Source organism: Pristiophorus japonicus, chromosome 7 (genome assembly GCF_044704955.1).
Source record: "Pristiophorus japonicus isolate sPriJap1 chromosome 7, sPriJap1.hap1, whole genome shotgun sequence".
Taxonomy (NCBI): Eukaryota; Metazoa; Chordata; class Chondrichthyes; family Pristiophoridae; genus Pristiophorus; species Pristiophorus japonicus.
This window is the reverse complement of record NC_091983.1, coordinates 100,156,104-100,180,474: the sequence shown is the minus strand read 5'-3', so window position 1 is coordinate 100,180,474 and position 24,371 is coordinate 100,156,104. Positions and strand designations below refer to the sequence as shown.

General features: G+C 42.9%; 1 protein-coding gene across 4 annotated transcripts in view; it reads right to left on the bottom strand.

Annotated features, from left to right (window-relative positions):
• The window catches only part of ccm2 (CCM2 scaffold protein), a 115,519-nt gene that overhangs the window by 48,991 nt on the left and 42,157 nt on the right, over nucleotides 1-24,371 (bottom strand). For all 4 annotated transcript variants that reach the window (XM_070885175.1, XM_070885174.1, XM_070885178.1 and 1 more), the window contains 2 exons: nucleotides 21,550-21,633; nucleotides 12,858-13,041 (listed from right to left, as the gene is read on the bottom strand). In XM_070885175.1, the coding sequence (XP_070741276.1) occupies nucleotides 12,858-13,041; nucleotides 21,550-21,633 (268 nt within the window). The remainder of the gene's footprint in view (nucleotides 1-12,857; nucleotides 13,042-21,549; nucleotides 21,634-24,371) is intronic.

Below are 24,371 nucleotides of genomic sequence, written 5' to 3'. Positions count from 1 at the left end.
CAATAAGTTCTTACTCATTCTGGAGATAATGTTTCCTTTTTCTGCCTAATGAAGCTATTGAATTGCATTTCCTCCCCCTCACCCAAAATGCATGGTTGAAAAAAATCTGAATTCTTAAAACTATTTCTTTAGTCACATCCAATGCAGTTGCTGAGGTAAGTAGTCAAATGCAAACGAGGACAGGTTAATCAGTTGAGTCAGTAGCAGCTTTTCTCTCCAAGAGACAAAAGATTTAGATACAAGGCATCATCCATCACACCTGTGCTCGCTGACCTACAGCTTTTCATCCTAGTTTTCAAATCCCTCCATGGCCTTGCCCCTCCCTATCTCTAATCCTCAGCATGACAATCCTCAGATCTGTGTGCCTCCAATTCTGGTCTCTTGCACATCCCCGATGTTTCCATCCTACATTACTAGAAGTTGTGAAAAACAAGGAATGGAAAGATAGATTTGCATTTAGTGTTTTTCTTTACAGCTAATGAAGTACTTTTGAAGTGTAGTCACTTGAAATGTAGGAAACATGGCAGCCAATTTGTGCAGCAAAGCTAGGGCCCACAGACAGCAGTATGTTAATGACCAGATAATCTGTTTTTAATTTTAAAGTGATGTTGGTTGGTGGATAGATATGGGCTACAATATAGAGGGAACTCCCGTTTTTGAAAATGCTCTACGATCTTTTACATTTATGAGGGGACAGACTTTACTCATCTGAAAGATGGCACCTCCAACAGTACAGCACTTGCTCAGTACTGCACTGGAGTGTCAGTTTGGATTGTGTGTGCTCATGTCTCTGGACTGGGCCTTGAACCCACAACTTTGACTTGGGTGAGTGCGCTACCACTGAACCATGGCTAACTTTATACTTCCAACCTCATCATACTTCAAAATTCTGTTGCAATGTCAGTGAAGCAACTTTAAACATGATTCAAACAAGCCCTCAGTATCTCAGTAATAAATAGGTCATGGACCATGCAACATTGCCACCATCTTAAAATAAGTCTAATCAGGGCTGGTGTCCAGTATTTGCTTTGGAAAAGGTAATAATGCAAGAGACATAAATTCAGATCATGAGTGCTAGTTTACATAGGTAATGTATCCAGATTGACATAGACCCCAGCATAAACGATAGCATGAAACAAAAAGACAATGCAAACAAGTTCAATAGGTCAGATACCATCTGTGGAGTGAACAAATAAATCATTGGGCTCAATTTTCCCCAAAGCTTTTTTTTGATGTACTTGAAGAATTGCGCCAGTTTTTTTGGGGCCCCAAGTACGCCAAAAAAAAAGTTAAGTTCCCATGTTGGATTTCTTCATTTTGGCGTGGCCTAACCGGTCCTTTAGTTTTGGGGGTGGAGCCTTGATCTGCTCTCGCTCTGAGTAGCTCTCAGCTGGCCAAACTTGGCATGGGTGGCAGGTTACGCCCACTTTGGCTGAAAAAACTAACCTAAAAAAATCGTAACTGTTACGCTGGTGCAAATTGATTAGGAAACTTAAACTTAGGCCAAAAAAAGCAGCCTGCTGCAAAAAAAATGGCGCAAATCACTCGGGAAAAATTGAGTCCAATGTTTCAGCTGTGGACCCCTTTGTTAGAACTGGCCTGAGGATAGCATGATCAGTATTTAATTTTAAGTGCTGCATATTAATCTTCACTTCTGCAAGGCAAACTTTAGTATTCAAAACCTGTGTAACAGTAGGAATATGAAAATAAAATCAATCCACTTAAAGATTCTATTTAAGATCCAATATGATCACTTTTTATCTATTCCAAATATATCCTGCTTAACTGAATACATATTAATCCATTTGTCAATTACACGCACAAAAGTAGTGCTTGGTTAAGACATTCCAGAGTTATGGGGTGAGGACTCAAAGGGAGACCCCACACCTCTGTATATAGAATAGAGGAAGGTATCTGCTATATTCAATAGTGGACCAATGTCATATGACATTGGAATGGCTTAAAAATGATTTAAGTAGGATTACTTGACATTCTGTAGTACCATACATTTCTCATTCGATAGTGAACTTCAGTCAACAAGGTTTTTCCAGCCATTACCAAAGAAAATATGCACCTTATGAAAACAAGTTTGACTACGTAATGCAGCTACCATTTCACCCTTCCCGAGCAGTTCATTTTTGAACCAAAGACACACCAACTAAACATGAATAACCAATTACCCAATGAACTACTGCTATGATCAACTTTCAAGTGGCTGCCAGAAATAGAGGCAATGGAATCCAAAAGATAAGCTACAGTCGGCATCCATTTATTCCCATCAATATTGTCCTGGAATTTGCAGTCAGCAGTAAATTGAAGGCATTCATTGCTGGCCCCGAAGTGCGATTCGCACAAGGATCCCGCAATCCCAGAGTCTAGAACGTTGAATTAAATTGAAGGTGGAAAACTCAACAGAAGTGAATTGGGATTCCCTTGTGCTAGCTACTGTGACGCCAACAGGCTGTCTAAGCAGCCAATCAAAAGGCAGAATTCCCAGATAGCGTACAAGGAAGTGAATAAGCCTTTAAAATTTTAACTAAAAAATGTTAAGAGCGAAACAAAGATTATGGTTCTTACTTGGGGAAAAGGCAAACTTGAAATAAAGATGGACAAACTTCAAAAGTTTCATTGTTTTTTTTTTTAAATATTAAAATGGACAAATGTGTCACTGCACAAAATTAAAAATTAGTTTTCCAGGTCATTAACATTTGTTTAGCAAAATATGCTGCAAAAATTCCAGTTGCACCTAATCCCTTTGTGCCCAACTTTTAGTGGGGAATTTAAAAGCATACTTACTGCGGAAGAGACAAAGTTTGACAGTTTGCTTGATTTGGTTGATTACAGATTGTCGGCTCTGGTTGGGGGTGGGCGGCCACTCTTTCAGAGCTGTCAATGTTTGCCTGCACCTTCAGGATTTCCACATACACTTGTGCCATTGCCCGAAGTTGCGGTCAGTTTCAAAGGTGGAATGACGGCGAAAGCTGCCAGTTTGCCATCATCTTGACCGCAAATTGCAAAGTGATTTTTGGTGAGCTACAATTCTAATGTCATTTGGTCAATCCCATATCAACGACCATTGCCCCTCTGGACATTCTGAAGGAAAATGCACAATCACTAGCGAATAAAGCTTTTGCCATCTATGACCTTATTGTAGACAATTGCATCAATACCCTGGCTTTAACAAACTTACCTCATGGGTAGCGACGCATTATCCATAATCAAAATCTCCCACCTGGCTATAATTTTCCACCACTTGCATGGCTATTAGCAAGTCACATTCTGGTCTCTTTCCCCACTCCTTTTGCATCTTCTCCTCCTATTCTAATCCTCTTGCTTCTCCCTTAAAATCCTTATTTTCTACCACAAACCCAAGCTTTACCCCAAGGGTTCAAATATGCCCAGGAGTTGCTCTGTTTTTTTGGGAGCAAATTGATTTTTCTGGAGTATCTTAAAAATTCCCAGTTGACACACTTAATTTGCCCTAGAGAGAGTTAGTTCGTTTTTTTTTAAAAAAAGTTGTGTTTTTTTCCCCCCAAAAGGGGGCATTACCCAGCCATCTATGCCCGTTTTGGCCAGTTAGGACAGCTAATAGTTGCTCCAAACTAACTTAGACCAGCGTATGTGGCTGCACAGAAAACCCTTGGAGAGTTAAGAAATCAGCACAGATAGGTACTTAATGACTTGACTAAAGAATGTGAATTGGATCAAACAGCTATACAGGACTGACAAACTTCACAAAGTTAATTTACTATATAACAGAAGCATTCATGGAGGCTTAAACGACAAAAATAAAAGTAGAGACAAAAAATATTTACATAATTTTTTTCAAAATATCCAAATAAAAAAAAATAGAAGTACCTCCTGCTCATGGGAAAGTATTTTCAACAGGGTGAAGATAGCCCTCAGCGCAGGAAGGCTGCGGCAGGTCACTTGGCCCGCGACACGTTGGGTCCCACGCTGCAGGCAGGAGCTACTGCACATGCGCAACGCTGCCGGCACTGTTAGACGTTGGGTCCTAGTCCCACTGCCGGCTCCATTTCAGCAGCACGGCCCTAGCTCCACCCCCCACTGCTTGCCATGCCAAGACCTAGGACACTCCATGGAGCAGGGAGAATACAGAGCTACATTCACGGCACCGTTTTGGGAGCAGAAAGTCAGCGCAGCTCAGTTAAGTGTGCCGTTTTAACCAGAGGGCCAAATTTGGGCCCCAAGTTTCTCCACAAGATACCCTTTCCTCCCTCAGCACCAAGTAACTCATTCCAAATGATTAAGGGTATGGTAACATAATCCAGAGACCTGGGTTAATAATCCAGAGAATGCATGTTCAATTCCCACCATGGCAGCTTGTGAATTGGAATTCAGTTAAAAAAAAAAATACATTTTGAATAAAATGTAGATCAGTAAAACTCATGAAGCTGTCAGATCGTCATAAAAGCCCAACTGGTTCAATAATGTTCGTTGGGGAAGGAAACCGGTCACATACTTACCCAGTGTGACATACGTGACTCCAGTCCAACACCAACGTGGTTGACTCTAAACTGCCTTCTGAAATAAAGAAATATTCCCAAATTCTCAACTAATTACATTTCACAAATAAAAACTCCACGGAAAAAGTGATCCATCTGTGGCTAAAGTAGTTAAGGACAGCCTGTTACTTTTTTCTCCGTCTCTAATGGCAGCTGGTCATTATTCTGCCATTCACACCCTATTTTGACTAATGTTTTTCTAACTCTTGGCATTACCATTTCAATTTGACCGATCATTCCTTTTGTGTCTGTAATCTCTCCTGCCTTCCACCCTATCACAGACCTTCCCTTTTTTCTTTCTTCCCCTCCCTCTTCCAGTGTTTGTTAAGAATGGGTTCCAGTCCAATACAGGAGCCACAGTCCCCATCACAGGTGGGACAGATAGTCGTTGTGGGAAAGGGTGGGTGGGACTGGTTTGCGACATGCTCTCGGCAATGAGACTCGAGGTACTCAGCGCCCTCCCAGATGCACTTCCTCCACTTAGGGCAGGTCATTGGCCAGGGATTCCCAGGTGTCAGTGGGGATGTTGCACTTTATCAGGGAGGCTTTGAGGGTGTCCTTGTAATGTTTCCTCTGCCCACCTTTGGGTTGTTTGCCATGAAGGAGTTCAGAGTAAAGCGCTTGCTTTGGGAGTCTCGTGTCTGGCATGCGAACAATTTAGCTTGCCCAGCGGAGCTGATCAAGTGTGGCCAGCACTTCAATGCTGGGGATGTTGGCCTGGTCAAGGACGCCAACGTTGGTGCATCTGTCCTCCCAGGTGATTTGAAGGATCGCAGAAACATCGTTGGTGGTATTTCCCCAGTGACTGGAGGTGACTACTGTATATGGTCCATGTCTGAGCCAGAGGAGGGCAGGTATTACTACAGCCCTGTAGACTATGAGCTTGGTGGCAGATTTGAGGGCCTGGTCTGCAAACACTCTCTTCCTCAGGCAGCCAAAGGCTGCACTGACGGCCGCTGGAAAGAGGTGGCTAAAGAGATAGTGGATGCATTGGTTGTCATCTTCCAAAATTCCATAGATTCTAGAACGGTTCCCGCAGATTGGAAGGTAGCAAATGTAACCCCGCTATTTAAGAAAGGAGGGAGAGAAAACAGGGAACTACAGACCAATTAGCCCATCAGTAGTTGGGAAAATGCTAGAATCTATTAAGGACATAGTAACAGGGCACTAAGTAAAGAATAATAGGATTGGGCAGTCAACACAGATTTATGAAAGGGGAATCATGTTTGACAAATCTGTTACGAGTTTTGAGGTTGTAACTAGCAGAATAGAGAAGGGAAAATCAGTGGATATGGTGTATTTGGATTTTCAGAAGGCATTCGATAAGGTGTCACACAAGAGGTCATTAAACAAAATTAGGGCTCATGGGATATGGGGTAATATACTAGCACGGATTGAGGATTGGTTAATGGACAGAAAACAGAGTGTAGGAATAAATGGATAATTTTCGGGTTAGCGTTCTGTAACTAGTAGAGTACCGCAAGGATCGGTGCTTGGGCCCTAGCTAGTCACAATCTATATCAATCACTTGGACGAAGGGACCAAGTGTAATATATCCAAGTTTGCTGATGATACAAAGCTAGGTGGGAATGTAAGTTGTGAGGAGGATGCAGAGAGGCTTCAAGGGGAAAGTGAGTGGGCAAAAACATGGCAAATGGAATATAATGTGGAGAAGTTATCGACTTTGATAGGAAAATTAGGAAAGCAGAGCATTTTTTAAATGGAGAGAGAGATTGGAAAATGTTGGTGTTCAGAGGGACCTCGGTGTCCTTGTACACAAATCACAAAGTTAACAAGTACAGCATGCAATTAAGCAAATAGTATGTTGGTATTTATTATAAGATGATTTGAGTACTAGATAAATACTTCTTACTGCAATTATATAGGGCCCGGGTGAGAACACACCTAGAGTATGGTGTACAGTTTTGGTCTCCTTACCCAAGGATATACTTGCCATCAGTTCACCAGACTGATTTTTGGGATGGAGGGAATTGTCATGAGGAGGAGATAGAGTAGACTAGGCCTATATTCCAAGATGAATGAGAAGTGATCTCATTGAAACATACAAAATTCTTAAGGCTTGACAGGGTAGCTGTCAGGAGGATGTTTCCTCTGGCTGGAGAGTCTAGAACCAAGGGTCACAGTATCAGAATAAGGGGTCGGTCATTTAAGTCTGAGATGAGGAGGAATTTCTTCACTCAAAGGGGGGTGAATCTTTGGAATTCTCCACCCCAGAGGGCTTTGGAGGCTCAGTCATTAAGTATATTCAAGACAAAAAGCAATAGAATTTTGAATATTAAGGAAAATCAAGGGATATGTAGCCAGTGGAGTTGAGGTAGAAGATCAGCCATTATCTTATTTAATGGTAGAGAAGACTCGAGGGACTAAAAGGCCTACTTCTGCTCCTATGTGTGTTATGAACTGTAGGCCAGTTAGCCCGACATCAGTTATTGGGAAAATACTGAAATCCATTACCAGGGCAGTTAGAAAATAATAATGTGATTAGGTAGTCAACATGGTTTTATGAAAGGGAAATCGCACTTAAATTTATTAAGCATTTTTTCATGATGTAACTAGCAGGGTAGATAAAGGGGAAACAGTGGATGTAGTATATTTGGATTTCCAAAAGGCATTCGATAAGGTGTCACAGAAAAGTTTGCAAGATAAGAGATTATGGGGGGGGGGGGGGGGGGGGGGAGAAAGGAGGAGGAGGAGAATATAATAGCATGGAGAGAGGATTGGTTAACAAATAGAAAAAAAAAGAGTTGAGATAAACAGGTAATTTTCAGGTTGGCAGGCTGAAATAGTGGCGTAGCACAAGTAACAGTGCTTGGGCCCGTTATTTACAATCTATATTGATGAAGGGATCGAGTGCAATGTATCCAACTTTGCTGATGATACAAAGCGAGGTGGGAAAACAAGCTGCGAGGAAGATACAAAGTGCCTGCAAAGGGATATAAGACAGGTTAAGTGAGTGGGCAAGGTGGCAGATGGGAGCATAATGTGGAGAAAAGTGAGGTCATCTACTTTGGTAGGAATGGTGATAAACTTAAACATTGGTGCCCAGAGATTTAATGTGCTAGTACAGGAAACATAGCTGGCATGCAGGCACACGCAGCAATTATGAAGGCAAATGGAATGTTGGCCTTTATTGCAAGGGGATTGGAGTACAAGAGTAAGGAAGTCTTACTACAATTGTACAGGGCTTTGGTGAGATCACTTTTGGGAGTACTGTGCATAGTTTTGGTCTCATCATGAGGAAGGTTCACTGGATTGATCCCTGGGATGAGAGGGTTGTCCTGTGAGGAGATTGAATCTATACTCTCGAGTTTAGAAGAATGAAAGGTGACCTCATTGAAATATACAAGATTGAGGGGGATTGACAGGGTTGATGCTGAAAGATTGATTGCCCTGGCTGGAGAGTCTTGAACTTGGGAGCATAGTCTTCGGATAAGGGGTCGACTGAGGTGAGATGAGAATCAGATCAGGAAGAATTGCTTCAGGAGAGTTGTGAATCTTTGGAATTCTCTACCCCAAAGGGTTGTGAATGCTGAGTCATTGAGTATGTTCAAGGCTGAGGTGGGGGGGGAGGGGGGGGGGGGGAAAGATATTTTTGGATTAGGAGGGGAATCAAGGGATATGGGGAAAATCAAGTGGAGGTCGAAGATTAGCCATAATCTTATTGTTCAATGGCGGAGCAGGCTCAAGGGGCCGTATCGCCCATTCCTGCTCCCAATTCTTATGCTCTTAAATGGCCTAGCAAATCACTATCAAACTACTACAAAAATGAATAAAACCAGATGGACTGCTTGTCTGGGAGCCAAGCATCAGCAATGACAAAGGTACACACAGCCCAGCTGATTCTGCAAAGTTCTCCTCACTGACATCTGGGGTCTGGTGCCAAAGTTGGGAGAGCTGTCTCAGACTAGTTATCAGCAGCAGTCCCTTGAAATCGAGGAAGACTTGCTTCCACTCTGAGTTTTCAGGTGACTGAACAATCCAATACAGGAATTACAGTCTCTGTCACAGGTGGGACAGTCAGTTGTTGAAGGAAAGGGTGGGTAGGACTGGTTTGCCCCATGCTCCTTTCGCTGCCTGCGCTTGTTTTCTGTGAGGAGACTAGAGGTGCTCAATGCCCTCCCGGATGCACTTCCTCCTCTTAGGGCAGTCTTTGGCCAAGGACTCCCAGGTGTCGGTGGGGATGTTGCATCAAGGAGGCTTTGAGAGTGTCCTCGAAACGTTTCCTCTGCCCACCTTGGGCTCGCTTGCCATTTAAGAGTTCAGAGTAGAGCGCTTGCTTTGGGAGTAGTGTGTCAGGCATGTGAACAACGGAGCTCGTTGTGTGTGGTCAGTGCTTCGATGCTGGGGGATGTTGGCCTGATCGAGGACGCCAACATTGGTGTGTCTGCCCTCCCAGGGGATTTGCAGGATCTTGGAGATATTGTTGGTGGTATATCTCCAACAATTTGAGATGTCTACTGTATATGGCCCATGTCAGAGCCATACAGGAGGGCGGGTATCGCTAGAGCCCTGTAGACCATGAGTTTGGTTGTTTGGTGGTGGATTTGAGGGCCTGATCTTCGAACACTCTTTTCCTCAGGCGATGAACCTCATCGTCGATGTCTGTCCTTGCTGATAATAGGCTCCAGAGGTATGGAAAGTGGTCCACGTTGTCCAAGGCCGTGCCGTGGATCTTGACGACTTTCAACCGCGAAGGACTATGGAGCATCTTCCTCTGTTTCGGCTGCCCCAAAAGTTTGTCACCATCCTCCGCCTGCTCCACGACGACATGCAAGCCGTGATCCTGATCAACGGATCCACCACAGACCCAATCCACATCTGGACCAGGGTCAAGCAGGGCCACGTCATCGTGCCAACCCTCTTTTCGATCTTGCTCGCTGCAATGCTCCAACTCACACTCAACAAGCTCCCTGCTGGAGTGGAACTGCAGACGCAGTGGGAACCTGTTCAACCTTCGTCATCACCAGGCCAGATCCAAGACTGTCCCAACCTATGTGGTCGAACTACAGTACACAGACAACGCCTGCATTTGCGCAGACAGCCTGAACTCCAAGTCAGTCAACATCTTCACTGAGGCATACGAAAGCATGGGCCTTACACTAAAACATCCGTAAGACAAAGGTCCTCCACCAACCTGACCCCGCCACACAGATTAATCAAGCAACAGCCAGTCATATTCCCAGAATCATACCTTTCAGCCAATGTCCCAGACTTCTTCACCATCCCTGGGTATGTCCTATCCCACCGGCATCCAGATTCTGTGAAGTCTCAGCATCAGGTCAAACGTGGGCAAAGAAACCTTCTGCTGATTATCACCTACCTCCCACCTTCAGCTGATGAATCAGTAGTCTTACATATTGAACAACCTGGAGGAAGCAGGGGTACAGAATGTACTTTGGATGGGGGACTTCGATGTCCATCACTAAAAGTGGGTCTGTAGCACCACGAGCCCTGAAGGATTTAGCTGGCAAGAGAAACACGAGGGGATAACTTACTTGCCCTCATCCCCACCAATCTACCAGTCACTGATGCATCTGTCCATGACAGTATTGGTAGGAGTGACTACCAAACAGTTCTTAGAAACCAAGTATGTCTTCATACCAAGGACAGCATCACATGACAAGTGGGACAGATGAAGAACATCTTAGTTAAAAATTAGGCATCCATGAGGCACTGTGGGCCAGCAACAGAACTGCATTCTACCACAATCTAACTGCATGGCTAGGCATACCCCCACTCCTCCATCACCAATCGAGATGACCAACCCAGTTTCACTGAAACGTGTAGAAGAGCATGCCAGGCGCAGCACCTTGTGTTCCTGAAAATGAGAGCTAAACAATTCCACAACCAAGAGATCACAGCTACTACTTGTATTTGTATAGAACCTTTAACAATTAAAAAAGTCCCAAAACACTTCTCAGGGGCAATTAGCAAACAAAATGACATTATGCCATGAGACATTAGAAACATAGAAACTAGGTGCAGAGTAGGCCATTTGGCCCTTCGAGCCTGCACCACCATTAGCACAGCAAATACTTGGTCAGAGGTAGATTTTAGGGAGCATCTGAAGTAGAGATGGAGGTAGAGATGGAGAGGGGTTTAGGGAGGAAATTCCAGCACCTTGGACCTAGGGCCAAGGCAGCTGAAGGCACAGCTGCCAATGGTATAGCAAAGAAAATGAGGAATCTGCAAGAGGCCAGAATTGGATGAGTGCAGAGATCTTGGAGGGTTGCAAGGGGTTACAGAGCCAGGTAGGGGCAATGCCACAGAGGGATTTCAAGACAAGGATGAGAATTTTTAAATTAAGGCATTGATGGACCAGGCACCAATGCAGGTCAATGAGCACAGGGATGAAGTGTGAACGGGACTTGGAGTGAGTTAGGATATGGGGAGCAGAGTTTTGAATGAGCTCAAGTTTATGGAGGGTGCAAGGTGGGAGACCATTGGAATAGTCGAATCTAGAGGCAACAGATGCACGGATGAGGGTTTCAGCAGATGGGTGATGTTAGAGGCGGAAGTAAGCCGTCTTGGTGATGACGAAGATACAGGTCGGATGCTGAGCTCAGGCTCAAATAGGATGCCAAGGTTGCAAACAGTCTGGTTCAGCTTTAGACAGTGGCCAGGGAGTAGAATGGAGTCAATGGCCCGAGAAAGAGTTCGTGGCGGGAAAACAAATTCAATGGTTTTGGTCTTCCCAATATTTAATTGGAAGACATTTCTGCTCATCGAATACTGGATGTTGGACAAGCAGCATGACAAATCAGAGGCAGTAGAGAGGGTCAAGGGTGGTGGTGGGTGAGGTACAGTTGGGTGCCATTGGCAGACTGACTTTTTGGATGATGCCAAGGGACATGCCAGGTCAAAGCCCTGCAGTCCTGTCATATCCAGTCACGAATGGTGGAGGGCAATTAAGCAACTAACAGGAGGAGGCCCCATGAACATCCCCATTCTCAGTGATAACAGAGCCCAGCACACAGATGCAAAAGACAAGGTTGAAGCATTCAACCATTTTCTGCCAGAAATGTCAAGTGAATGATCCTTCTCAGCCTCCCCTCAATAGCCTTCACAGATGCTAGTCTTCAGCCAATTCAATTCATTTTACGTGACATCACAAAATGGCTAACCACACTGGTCACAGCAAAGGCTATGAGTATAGATAACATCCCAGTTGCACTGCTGAAGACCGGTGTTCCAGAACTAGCTGCACCTCTAGCCAAGCTATTCCAGTACAGCTACAACACTGGCATCTATCCAGCTACAACACTGGCATCTATCCAGCAGTGTGAAAAATTGCCCAGATATATCCTGTCCAACACAAATCCAACCCGACCAATTACCCACTACTCCTATTAAATCAGCAGTGATGGAAGGAGTCCTCAACAGCGCTATCATGCGGCACTTGCCAATAACTTACTCACTTATCCTCAATTTGCATTCCACCAGGATCACTCTGCTCCAGACCTCTTTACAGCTTTGGTCCAAACAGACGAGAGCTAAATTCCAGAGGTGAATTCCGGAGCAGGCTAGAGGGGCGAGACTGCCTACTCCTGTTCCTAATTCTTATGTTCTTATTAATGTTAGGGAAGTCCAGAACCAGGGGTCACAGTCTAAGGATAAGGGGTAAGCCATTTAGGACCGAGATGAGGAGAAACTTCTTCACCCAGAGAGTGGTGAACCTGTGGAATTCTCTACCACAGGAAGTTGTTGAGGCCAATTCACAAAAAATATATTCAAAAAAGGAGTTAGATGTAGTCCTTACTACTAGGGGGAATCAAGGGGTATGGCGAGAAAGCAGGAATGGGGTACTGAAGTTGCATGTTCAGCCATGAACTCATTGAATGGCAGTGCAGGCTCGAAGGGCCGAATGGCCTACTCCTGCACCTATTTTCTATGTTTTTATGAGAGGAGAGCGTGACTGTCCTGGACATCAAGGCAACATTCAACTGTGTGGCACTAAGGAGCCCTAGTAAAACTGAAGTCAATGGGGATAATGGGAAAACTTTAGTGGCTGGAAATCATACCCAGCAGGAAAAAAAATGGTTGTTTCACTCCTCAGTATGAAAGGTATTGAATTAGATCAAAAATTGTTAACACATAAGCAAAGTGATATGCTCTTTCAGCTTATTTAATTTAGCTGTTGGAATGTCTCAAATAGCAGGACTTGAGGTAAATGAAAAGGATACAATGGTGATTAAGCATAGAGATTTGTGCAGAAGCAACAAAAAAAATACTCCAGGTATACCACACTTTTCTATCCAAGTAGCCAAGATCAATTATGAGGACCCTTCCTCCAAAAACACTGGAACTTACCAGTTTTAAAAATGACCAGGTGAAGGGAATCATCTCGGATGTAAGAGACTGCTGCAATGTCATGGATTGGAACTCTGAGGATAATGTCTTCTCCATCTCGCCACACCAGTTTAATATTGTATGCGGACACACTAATCACTGCATCTTGTTCTTGTGTTAACGGCCCTGGGAGTTGATGTGCCCTCTAAAAATTAAGATGCATCACTTGTAAATGAGATGGTTTCTTACTTTAAACAAATGCTCCAAGGATAAGAAGTGACTATTCCCCTTATATGACGAGAAAAATGACTTAAGTTTACATAGTTAATATTCCTATAAAATGCTAATTTTCAAACAGTCGAGCTAGTTATAAAGTAACAACTTTAAGAACTTGTTATTTCTTAAGTTCCTTCACAACCTCAGGATGTCCCAAAGCATTTACAGCCAATGAAATACTTTTTTTGAAGTGTAGACACTAATTATAATGTAGCGAAATATAGCAGCCAATTTGCACATATCAATATCCAATAAGCAGCAATGAGATAAAATGGCCACATAATGTTAATGATGTTAGTCGAGGGATAACTGTTGGGTAGAACACTCAACTTCCCTGCTCTTTGAAAAATGCAATGGTATCTTTTAAATCAATGCGAGGGGCCAGTCAAGGCTTCAGTTTAACACCTCATCCAAAAGATGGCACCTCCAATAGTGCAGTACTCCTTCAGTACTGACCTGAAGTGTTAAAATTATGTCCTCAAATCTCTGGAGTGGGGCTTGAATTCATGACTTACTGACTCAAAGGCAAGTGTGCTAGCACTGACACACTCGCCCTCCTCTCTTTCCTTCCCTCGCTCCTCTTCTTTCCCTCCCTCCTCCTCCCCCCCCCCCCCAAACTCCTCCTCCTCCTCCTCCTCCCCCCCAAATAAAAAGGCAGCAAGGTTATCCAGTAAGCTGAGCCATGCAAATCAAAACAATATGCACCATTAACCATTTAGCGCTATGGCTATGTCACAAGTGCTACAGAAGGGGATAAGGGCAAAAGGTACAAAGGAGATAAATATAAAGAAAGAGTCAGAGAACAGTTTTATGGGAAGTAATGAAAGTATTTCAGCACAAGTAAATTGTCTGTAAAGCAACAAAGTGCAATAGGTCAAACATGTAGGAAACACATCAGGGCATATGTGCAGGGTGGGGACAGTTACTCAAATGTTATGCATGTTACACAAGAATTGACAAAATCAGTTAGATGCACAAATTAAGCTTAAAGAAAATTAGAGACCTGGCTACAAGCTGGGTATGAGCAGAAGCTAAGTATTTCAGGTTATAGGATCTTCGGAAAGGAGCAGTAATACTGAGACACAATTACAGCTGTGGAAAGAAACATCAAGGATGAGCAGCCAGTGGAAACAGTATGGATAGAGCCAAGGTAAAGGATGAAAAACTCTGGTGCAAGTTGTCTACAGACCTGCCAATAGCAATGTAGTGTGTGTGTACATCAAATAATGTGCTTCTAATGTGAGATTTTAATTTTCAGACTGGGAGAAGCAGAACTGTAATAAAGGCACTGAATTTTTCGAATGTACTCAAGATATTTTTCTGGAACAATGTTTTAGAACTGACAAGGAATAAGGCCATATTAGATTTGCTGACATGTAATAAATCTGAATTATTTAAAACTGTAAGGGAACACGTTTTGAATAGTTGCCATATGATTGATTTTGATCTGGGTTTGAGGGGAAGCAGCAAGAGTTTAAATTTAAAGGAAGGCAAACTTTAAAATCACATCAGTGAGAAATAAACTGACCACAGTAAACTGGACTGAGCATCAATGGGCAACAGTAGGACGTTTTTGGTACAATACTAAATCAGTATATAGCTCAGAGGCAAAAGCTCCACTGGTGAAGTTAAGCAACCATGGTCAATAAACTAGGCAAGAGGCAATATGGAGTTAAAAGGAAAGGCTTACACAAATGCAAGGAAAAAGTAGAAATCCACCAGACGGAGAGCCAAAACCCCAAAACGTGATATCAAAAACCAACAGTAAAAGTTTTTATAAATATATTGAGAACGAAGTAGCAAGGGGGAAGATGGACCCATTAAATCAGAGATGCAGGTGATCCTATAACAGATACTAAGGAAAGGGCAGGCTTGTTAAGTGTACTTTGGTATCTATTTTCACAATAGGAGGAAGAGGACAAAATACCAGCAGCACAAGAGAACCCAAAATGTCACAAGAGGAACTTATTTACATGATGCAGGTTTGATAATCAAGATAACTCGCTGTGAAAAGTAAGCTAAAGCCAGCAGACCAAGGCAATGCATCCCACAGGCAGATAGGGAATCGAAGACCAACAGGAAGAGTAGTGCAGGGATCCCCTGCAGTCATCCCCCTGCAAAATAGATACACCGCTTTGGGTACTGTTGAGAGGGATGACTCATCAGGGGAGAGCAGCAGTAGCTGTCAAGTTCATGGCACCATGGCTGGCTCTGCTGCACAGGAGGGCAGGAAAAACAGTGGGAGAGCGATAGTGATAGGGGATTCAATTGTAAGGGGAATAGATAGGCGTTTCTGCAGCCGCAACTGAAGACTCCAGGATGGTATGTTGCCTCCCTGGTGCAAGGGTCAAGGATGTCTCAGAGCGGGTGCAGGACATTCTAAAAGGGGAGGGTGAACAGCCAGTTGTCGTGATGCATATAGGTACCAACGATCTATAGGTAAAAAACGGGATGAGGTCGTACGAGGCAAATTTAGGGAGCTAGGAGTTAAACTAAAAAGTAGGACCTCAAAAAGTAGTAATCTCAGGATTGCTACCAGTGCCATGTGCTAGTCAGAGTAGGAATCGCAGGATAGCTCAGGTGAATACCTGGCTTGAGAAATGGTGCAGAAGGGAGGGATTCAAATTCCTGGGACATTGGAACCGGTTCTGGGGGAGGTGGGGCTAGTACAAACTGGACGGTCTGCACGATCGGAACCAATGTCCTGGGGGAGTGTTTGCTAGTGCTGTTGGGAGGAGTTAAACTAAAATGGCAGGGGGATGGGAACCTATGCAGGGAGACAGAGGGAAATAGAAAGGGGGCAGAAGCAAAAGATAGAAAGGAGAATAGTAAGTGAAGGGCAGAGAAACCCAAGGAAAAAAGCAAAAATGGGCCACATTACAGCAAGATTCAAAAGGGGCAAAGTGTGTTAAAAAGACAAGCCTGAAGGCTCTGTGCCTCAATGCGAGGAGTATTCGGAGTAAGGTGGATGAATTAACTGCGCAGATAGCAGTTAACGTATACGATGTGATTGGCATCAGAGACATGGCTCCAGGGTGACCAAGGCTGGGAACTCAATATCCAAGGGTATTCAGCATTTAGGAAGGATAGACAGAAAGGAAAAGGAGGCAGGGTGGCGTTGCTGGTTAAAGAGGAAATCAATGCAATTGTAAGGAAGGACATTAGCCTGGATGATGTGGAATCGGTATGGGTGGAGCTACGAAATTCCAAAGGGCAGAAAACACTAGTGGGAGTTGTGTACAGACCACCAAACAGTAGTAGAGGGGTTGGGGACAGCATCAAACAAGAAATAAGGGATGTGTGCAATAAAGGTACAGCAGTAATCATGGGCGACTTTAATCTACATACAGATTGGGCTAACCTAACTGGTAGCAATACAGTGGAGGAGAATTTCCTGGAGTGTATTAGGGATGGTTTTCCAGACCAATATATCGAGGAGCCAACTAGAGGGCTGGCCATCCTAGACTGGGTGATGTGCAATGAGAAGGAATTAATTAGCAATCTTGTTGTGTGAGGCCCTTTGGGGAAAAGTGACCATAATACGGTAGAATTCCTTAAGATTGAGTGTGACACAGTTAATTTGGAAACAAGGGTCCTGAACTTAAGGAAAGGTAACTTTGATGGTATGAGGTGTGAATTGGCTAGAATAGACTGGCAGAGGATACTTAAAGGGTTGACAGTGGATAAGCAATGGCAAACATTTAAAGATCACATGGATGAACTTCAGCAATTATACATCCCTGTCCAGACTAAAAAATAAAACTGGGAAGGTGGCTCAACCATGGCTAACAAGGGAAATTAAGGATAGTTTTAAAACCAAGGAGGAGGCATATAAATTGGCTAGAAAAAACAAACCTGAGGACTGGGAGAAATTTAGAATTCAACAGGAGGAGGACGAAGGGTTTAATTAAGAGGGGGAAAATAGAGTACGAGGAAGCTTGCAGGGAACATAAAAACTGACTGCAAAAGCTTCTATAAATATGTGAAGAGAAAAAGATTAGTAAAGACAAATATAGGTCCCTTGCAGTCGGATTCAGGTGAATTTATAATGGGGAACAAAAAAAAGTCAGACCAATTGAACCAATACTTCGGTTCTGTCTTCACAAAAGGAAGATACAAATAACCTTCCGAATGTACTAGGGGACAGTGGATCTAGTGAGAATGAGGAACTGAAAGATACCCTTATTAGGCGGGAAATTGTGTTAGGGAAATTGATGGGATTAAAGGCCACTAAATCCCCAGGTCCTGATAGTCTGCATCCCAGAGTACTTAAGGAAGTGGTCCCTAGAAATAGTGGATGCATTGGTGATCATTTTCCAACAATCTATCGACTCTGGATCAGTTCCTATGGAACTGGAGGGTGGCTAATGTAACGCCACTTTTTTTTTTTTAAAAAGGAGAGAGAAAGCGGGTAATTATAGACCGGTTAACCTGACGACAGTAGTGGGGAAAATGTTGGAATCAATCATTAAGGATGAAATAGCAGCCCATTTGGAAAGAAGTGACAGGATCAGACCAAGTTAGCATGGATTTATGAGAGGGAAATCATGCTTGACAAATCTTCTGGAATTTTGTGAGGATGTAACTAGAGTGGACAAGGGAGAACCAGTGGATGTGGTGTATTTGGACTTTCAAAAGGCTTTTGACAAAGTCCCGCACAAGAAATTGGTGTACAAAATCAAAGCGCATGGTATTGGGGGGTAATGTACTGACATGGATAGAGAACTGGTTGGCAGACAGGAAGCAGAGTCGGGATAAACGGGTCATTTTCAGAATGGCAGGCAGTTACTAGTGGGGTGCCACAGGGCTGAGTGCTTGGACCCCAGCTCTTTACAATATACATTAACGATTTAGAAGAAGGAATTGAGTGTAATATCTCTAAGTTTGCAGATGACACTAAACTGGGTGGCGGTGTGAGCTGTGAGGACGACGCTAAGAGGCTGCAGGTGACTTGGACAGGTTAGGCGAGTGGGCAAATACAGTATAATGTGGATAAATGTGAGGTTATCCATTTTGGGGGCAAAAACACAAAGGCAGATTATCTGAATGGCAGACTAGAAAAAGGGGAGGTGCAACTAGACCTGGGTGTCATAATTCATCAGTCACAAAGTGCAGGTACAGCAGGTGGTAAAGGCAGCAAATTGTATGTTGGCCTTCATTGCTAGGGGATTTGCTAGGGAGGTCTTACTGCAGTTGTACAGGGCCTTAGTGAGGCCTCACCTGGAATAGCGTGTTCAGTTTTGGTCTCCTAGTCAGAGGAAGGATGTTCTTGCTATTGAGGCAGTGCAGCAAAGGTTCACCAGACTGAATCCAGGGATGGCTGGGCTGTCATATGAGGAGAGACTGGTCAACTGGGCCTTTACTCACTGGCATTTAGAAGGATGAGAGGGGATCTCATAGAAACATAAGATTGACGGGACTGGACAGGTTAGATGTGGGAAGAATGTTCTCGATGTTGGGGAAGTCCAGAACCAGGGGACATAGTCTTGGGATAAGGGGTCAGCCATTTAGGACTGAGATGAGGAGAAACTTCTTCACTCAGAGTTGTTGACTTGCGGAATTCCCTGCCGCAGAGAGTTGTTGATGCCAGTTCATTGGATATATTCAAGAGGGAGTTAGATATGGCCCTTACGGTTAAGGGGATCAAAGGGTATGGAGAGAAAGCATGAAAGGGGTACTGAAGGAATGATCAGCCATGATCTTATTGAATGGCGGTGCAGGCTCGAATGGCCTACTCCTGCACCTATTTTCTAGGTTTCTATGCTGTCCATTTCTTGACCTGCTTTGGCTGCACATCTAACCTGGCAGAGGAATTGAGATTATCCTGGAATAATCTGCATTGCTGGTGGCAATATTTTGGATCAGCATTCAATTGCAGAAACCATTGCTGGAGGGATCCCAGGAAACATTTAGAGACAGTGGGAACGTGTGTGTAAAAATAGACAGTTGGGTTTTTTGAAGGATTTCACCATCCCAAATGATTTCACCATGACAAAAGTACTGAGGGAGCACTGCACTGTCTTTCAGGTGAGACGTTAAGCTGAGGCCCTACCTGCTCTGATGGACGCAAAAGATCCCACTGCACTATTTCGAAGGGCAGGGGAGTTATCCTTGATGTCCGGGCCAATAATTATCACTCAATCATTAAAAGAGATTATCTGGTCATGATCACATTGCTGTTTGTGGGAGCTCGCTGTGTTCTATTTGGCTGCTGCGTTTCCTACATTACAACAGTGATTACACTTCAAAAATACTTAATTGGCTGTAAAGCACTTTGGGACATCCAGAGGTGGTGAAAGACATATGAATGCAAGTCTTCCTTTAATATAATTTTTTTTATGTTAATGGAGAAAATAACAGAACTCAAGACAGATAAATCTCCAGGACATGACTCTAGGGTATTAAAACAAAGATGGGGAAATTGCACATTTGTTAATCATAATTTTCTGAAGCTCTCTACATTCAGGAATTGTCTCTTCAGATTGGAAAATTGCAAATATCACTTATTTCAGAAAAGGGAGAGAGAAACCAGGAAACTAATGACCTGTCAATTTAATGTCAGTTGTGGGGAAGTTACTGGAATCCAGTGACTGAGCATTTGAACAATCAGCTGATGAGAGTGCGTGTATTTATAAAGCGTAGGTCATGTCTAGCTCATCTAGTTGCATTTTGAAGAAGTCAGTAACATGGTGGACAGGGGAGAGTCTATAGGCTTACCAGAAAGCAGGTTACGGTTCTGCACAAGAGATTAGCAAAAATGAGTATTCTGAATTGGAGGTAACCTATGACACGGGTCGGTGATTGGTTGGGAGCTCGGAGTAGGGAAGGAGGGAGTGTACTCTGATTGAGTAGTGATATTTCCCAGGGATCTGCAGTGAGGCCTCAGCTTTTCACCATATATAAAATCAACTTGGATGAAGGGAGAGAGTTTTACATCAAAAGTGTACAGATGACACCGAAGTAGGAGGCACAGTACATGGTATAAATGGGAGGAGGAAGTCACAAAGGATGAGACAGATTGAACTCCATCTGCCACACAGATGGGTCTGTGCATGCGTGCCGTGAATTCACACACTTTGGATCCAAGACAGACAAATTTGAATATTTTCTAAATGGCAAGAGATTATAAATTGAGGAGGAGCAAAGTGATTTGGGTGGCCAGGTACAAAATGTAATTAGAGGCTAATGGAATGTTGGCCTTTATATCAAGATCTTTGTAATAAAAAGGAAGCTATAATTCGGATGTACAGCACCATGGTCAGAACCCGCCTTGAGCACGGTGTTCAGTTTTGGCCAACATACTTCAGGAAGGATATATTGGCCTTGGAGGGAGTACAACGTAGATTAAGCAGAATACCTGAGCTTAAAGGGTTAAATTCTGAGGATAGTTTGCATAAACTTGGCTTGTATTTCCTTGAGTTTAAGGTTCAGGGGTGATCGAATTGAGTTGTTTAAAATGATAAAAGGGATTCAATAGAGTAGATAGAGAAACTATTTTCTCTGGAGAATCCAAAATAAGAACAATCTTAAAATTAGTGCTAGTCCATTCAGGAATGAAATCAGGAAGCACTATTTCAAAGAATAGTGGGAATCTGGAATTCCTCCTCCAAAAAGACTGGAGGCTAGCTCAATTCAAATTTAGGACAGATTGACAGATCAGCTAAGGCTATCAAAGAATATGGATCAAAGGCAGGTAAATGGAGCTGAGGAACAGATCAGCCATGATCTAACTGAGGGGCTAAATGGTCCACTCCTGTTCCTGTGTTCAATTAGCTGTTAGCACCCTATGGGTGTTAGCAAGGAGGAATAAAGTGGCCAGTATTCTACTTCTGGACTGCTATTCAGTGACCCTGGATAGATGAATGTGTGTATATGAACCATGAGTGAGGACAGGACGGAGCTGATTTGTAATGCACTTGGGGGTCAAACAGCGCAAGGACACTACTGGGTTGACTGATAAATAACGGCTACTTGGGCAAGGTACTAGAGGACATCTATTGAACCGTATCCCAGCAAGGAGTTAATGCTGTCTAGAAGGGGAAGAAAGCAATAAAAAGTCCACCAAGCAGCATAATTTACAAATCTTGAGCAGTGCCATTTAATTTTCAAACAAAAATCTTGCAAGGAGGCTAGAGAGGATATTTATGACTGTTTAATTTGGCAAGTGCATTTTATCAGGCTGAAATTTAGTGTGGTTTAATTATGGCCAGCATTCCATCTGCTGGTAAAAATGCAATTGACAATACATCTTCGTTCTTGTATTTAGTCTCGAGTTGCCATGCAGGTCAGTCTGGCTCAGACAATTTGGATGTTTTTTATTTCACCATTATTCACAGAGATTAAAAATTCTAAGTCTCGTCTTTCTGTACAAGGCAAACCTGGTTTGATTTGTAAATAATCTCCCCAACCACATTACTGCCAACACAGTGTTACTCACCCTTGCATTATCTAACAAGTGCAATATCTCAGTTCGACTGGATGGATTCAGGTACCCAGGCACTGATGTGAGCTGCCCTAAATACTAAATTAAAAAAAAAAAAAAGAGGTTTAATCAAGCGGTTAAAAAATTCCATGAACTTTAATTAAATTTGTTGAATACAGGCAAATAAAACTCAAATTACTGGAAGCACACAAAAGGGTATTGAACAACGCAAGTAACATCTACATACAAGTCACTCTTTATAAGATAACAAAATTAAATTACATATTTTTGTTGTATATTTCAAAGTCAAACACATACTTGAAGGTGTGATTTATGGTGTTTTACACAGGTATAATAAATAAAAGTTCTCAACTTTAATTATTTACCTCAAAAATATTTTCACACAAACATACACTGTCCCATCTCCCTAGTTCTCTAGATGACTCCAAATACACTGAAAACTGCCCACCACAATTCAGTCTAGTATATAAACATGGTCTTCATGCAACAGATTGAGTAACCAACTCCTCAATGAATTAAGCATCCTGGACATGAACTTCTGATTCAGAATACAACCCCAATTATATAGGTAAAAGGCAGAGAGCAAGAAACTAAGATTGATTCTCTTACTCGTATGCATAATGCTTACATCCCAAAACCTACCATGATTTTTTCCTGACTTGAAGAACAGGACTCTGGATAGAATCCCAAGATTTGCTTCAGCAATCTGGCTTCAATACTGAATTAGGCAGGTTGACTAAATGTTTTGTTCACTTAGTGGCAAAACAGGGAGCCAAACTATTAAGGAAGGAGGGAGCAAAGGAAGGAAGGAAGGAGCGAAGGCAAGAAGGAAGAAAGGTTAAATTTGACATTTTAAAATCTCGCCAAACAATTTAAAACCTAAAGAAATGAGGCAGCACACTTCCAAGTTAATTTTCAATGGCAGAGAGGTTGATTGGCAACAGTCATGTCATTAAAAGGGTACTTATGCTATTAATTATTTGCAAATTTCTACTGTGCAAATACAGCAACTTCATGGCATTCAATGCATGTGATGGTGAGGGAGACAGCGAAATGTTGTTTTTGCGAAGCTAACAGGGGAGCGGCACATCTCGAAATAGGAACACTTGGATGTTCGCATTTAAGTGTACATCTGCCCTTTGCCTGAAGTTGCTGCATCATTTACACACAAGAATGGCGAGTGCCATTAGCCTCACCATTTTAAAAAATTCTGGCTTATTGTGTTATTAGAAAGGATCCATGTGGGGAGACGGATTGTGATTTAGTATACTATCCTTTTACCTCCAGCATCTGGTGTCAAATCCAACCCAGATCAATTGAATGCAAGTCTTCTGTCTAATGGTTTCATCCACAGCTTCAGCTCTGTTATTATACATGTTTAAAAATCAAAGTCAGTGGGGCTGAATTTGCAGTCGGAAGCCTCCGACCAGCAAAAAATTTACGAACTTTCCTTCTGCCTTGGTATCCATGGAGACGTGCTCCCGGGCCTCCACGCATAGGTCTGCGTAAAGGCCCATGTGATCCCAGGGGCACATGCGGTTTAGCAAGCGTCCCTGGGATCAGGTGGGCTGGCCCAACCAAAGAACGGAATCCTCATCCATGCTTATGGGGATTCTATATGTAAAATATAAATATGACATTATGTAATGGTTTATTTTAAAATTAAAATGGCATTTAATTAAATATTTAAATTTACATGTTTTAACAAGTTAAAAATAAACTTACCTTATTGCACAGGGTTTTTAAATGCATAAAAAAAAGTGTTTAGGTTATTTTTTTTTTAAGCTTACACTGGTAAAAGCAGGCCATACACTTTTGCCAGGTGCAAGAATTTCATGGGCATTCGCTGGACAGAAGTTGGGCAGAAGGATGTCCTTTTCCCAGGGATGCATACGATCGGTCAAGAGAATTCTTCCAGATCGCAAATTCCAGATTTAGGTGCAAGCGCAAACCCGGATTCTGTGTGGCCCCTACAGTCGTGTGCACATCTCGTAACCGCGGTACTCATCAGGTATATAAAAAAAAAAAAGTACCTCGAGAGATATTTCAGCTCAAGGCTGGATCATAAAATGGTTACTTCATCGCAGCGCCAATATTTTTTTAAAGCACTTGTGTGGCACACCTTGGGCCTCAGGCCATCATGTCGCACAAAATTGTGTGTTTTCAACCTTCCTGTGTTAATGCCCCATAATGTCACACCTTTTGGTGTCAAATCTGAAGTGTGGCTTCTGGGCATCACACATCCATGGGACAAAAATATTGTTTAGCTGATAATGATAACCAAGAAGTTCCACTCCTTTCTGGGGAAGGAAGTCAGGTATCCCAAATTTGGGGGACTGGAAATTTGGGTAGAACAGGTTTCCATCCCTGAACTACTGCACTGAACTTCTGACAGACAGCTAGCAAGCACTTTTTCCACCCATGCTCCATTAGTTTTGTCTCAGCCAGCAAAGTTGAAGCCCATGAAATAAAAGTGACAGTGGCAGCATGGATATGAAATTGGCTAAATGATAGGAAACATAGCAGTGAATGGTTGTTTTTCAGACTGGAGGAAGGTATACAGTGGTGTTCCCCAGGAGTGTTTCCAAGACCACTGCTTTTCTTGATATATATGAATGACTTGGATGTGGATGTGCAGGGCACAATTTCAAAATTTGATAACTATACTTCCAAGTTTTGTATTAACAGTGAGGAGGACAGTGAGACTTCAAGTAGGACATAGACAGGCTGGTGGAACAGGCAGACATGTGGCAGATGAAATTTAACAGAAGTATGAAGTGATACATGTTGGTAGAAAGAATGTGGTGAGGACATAT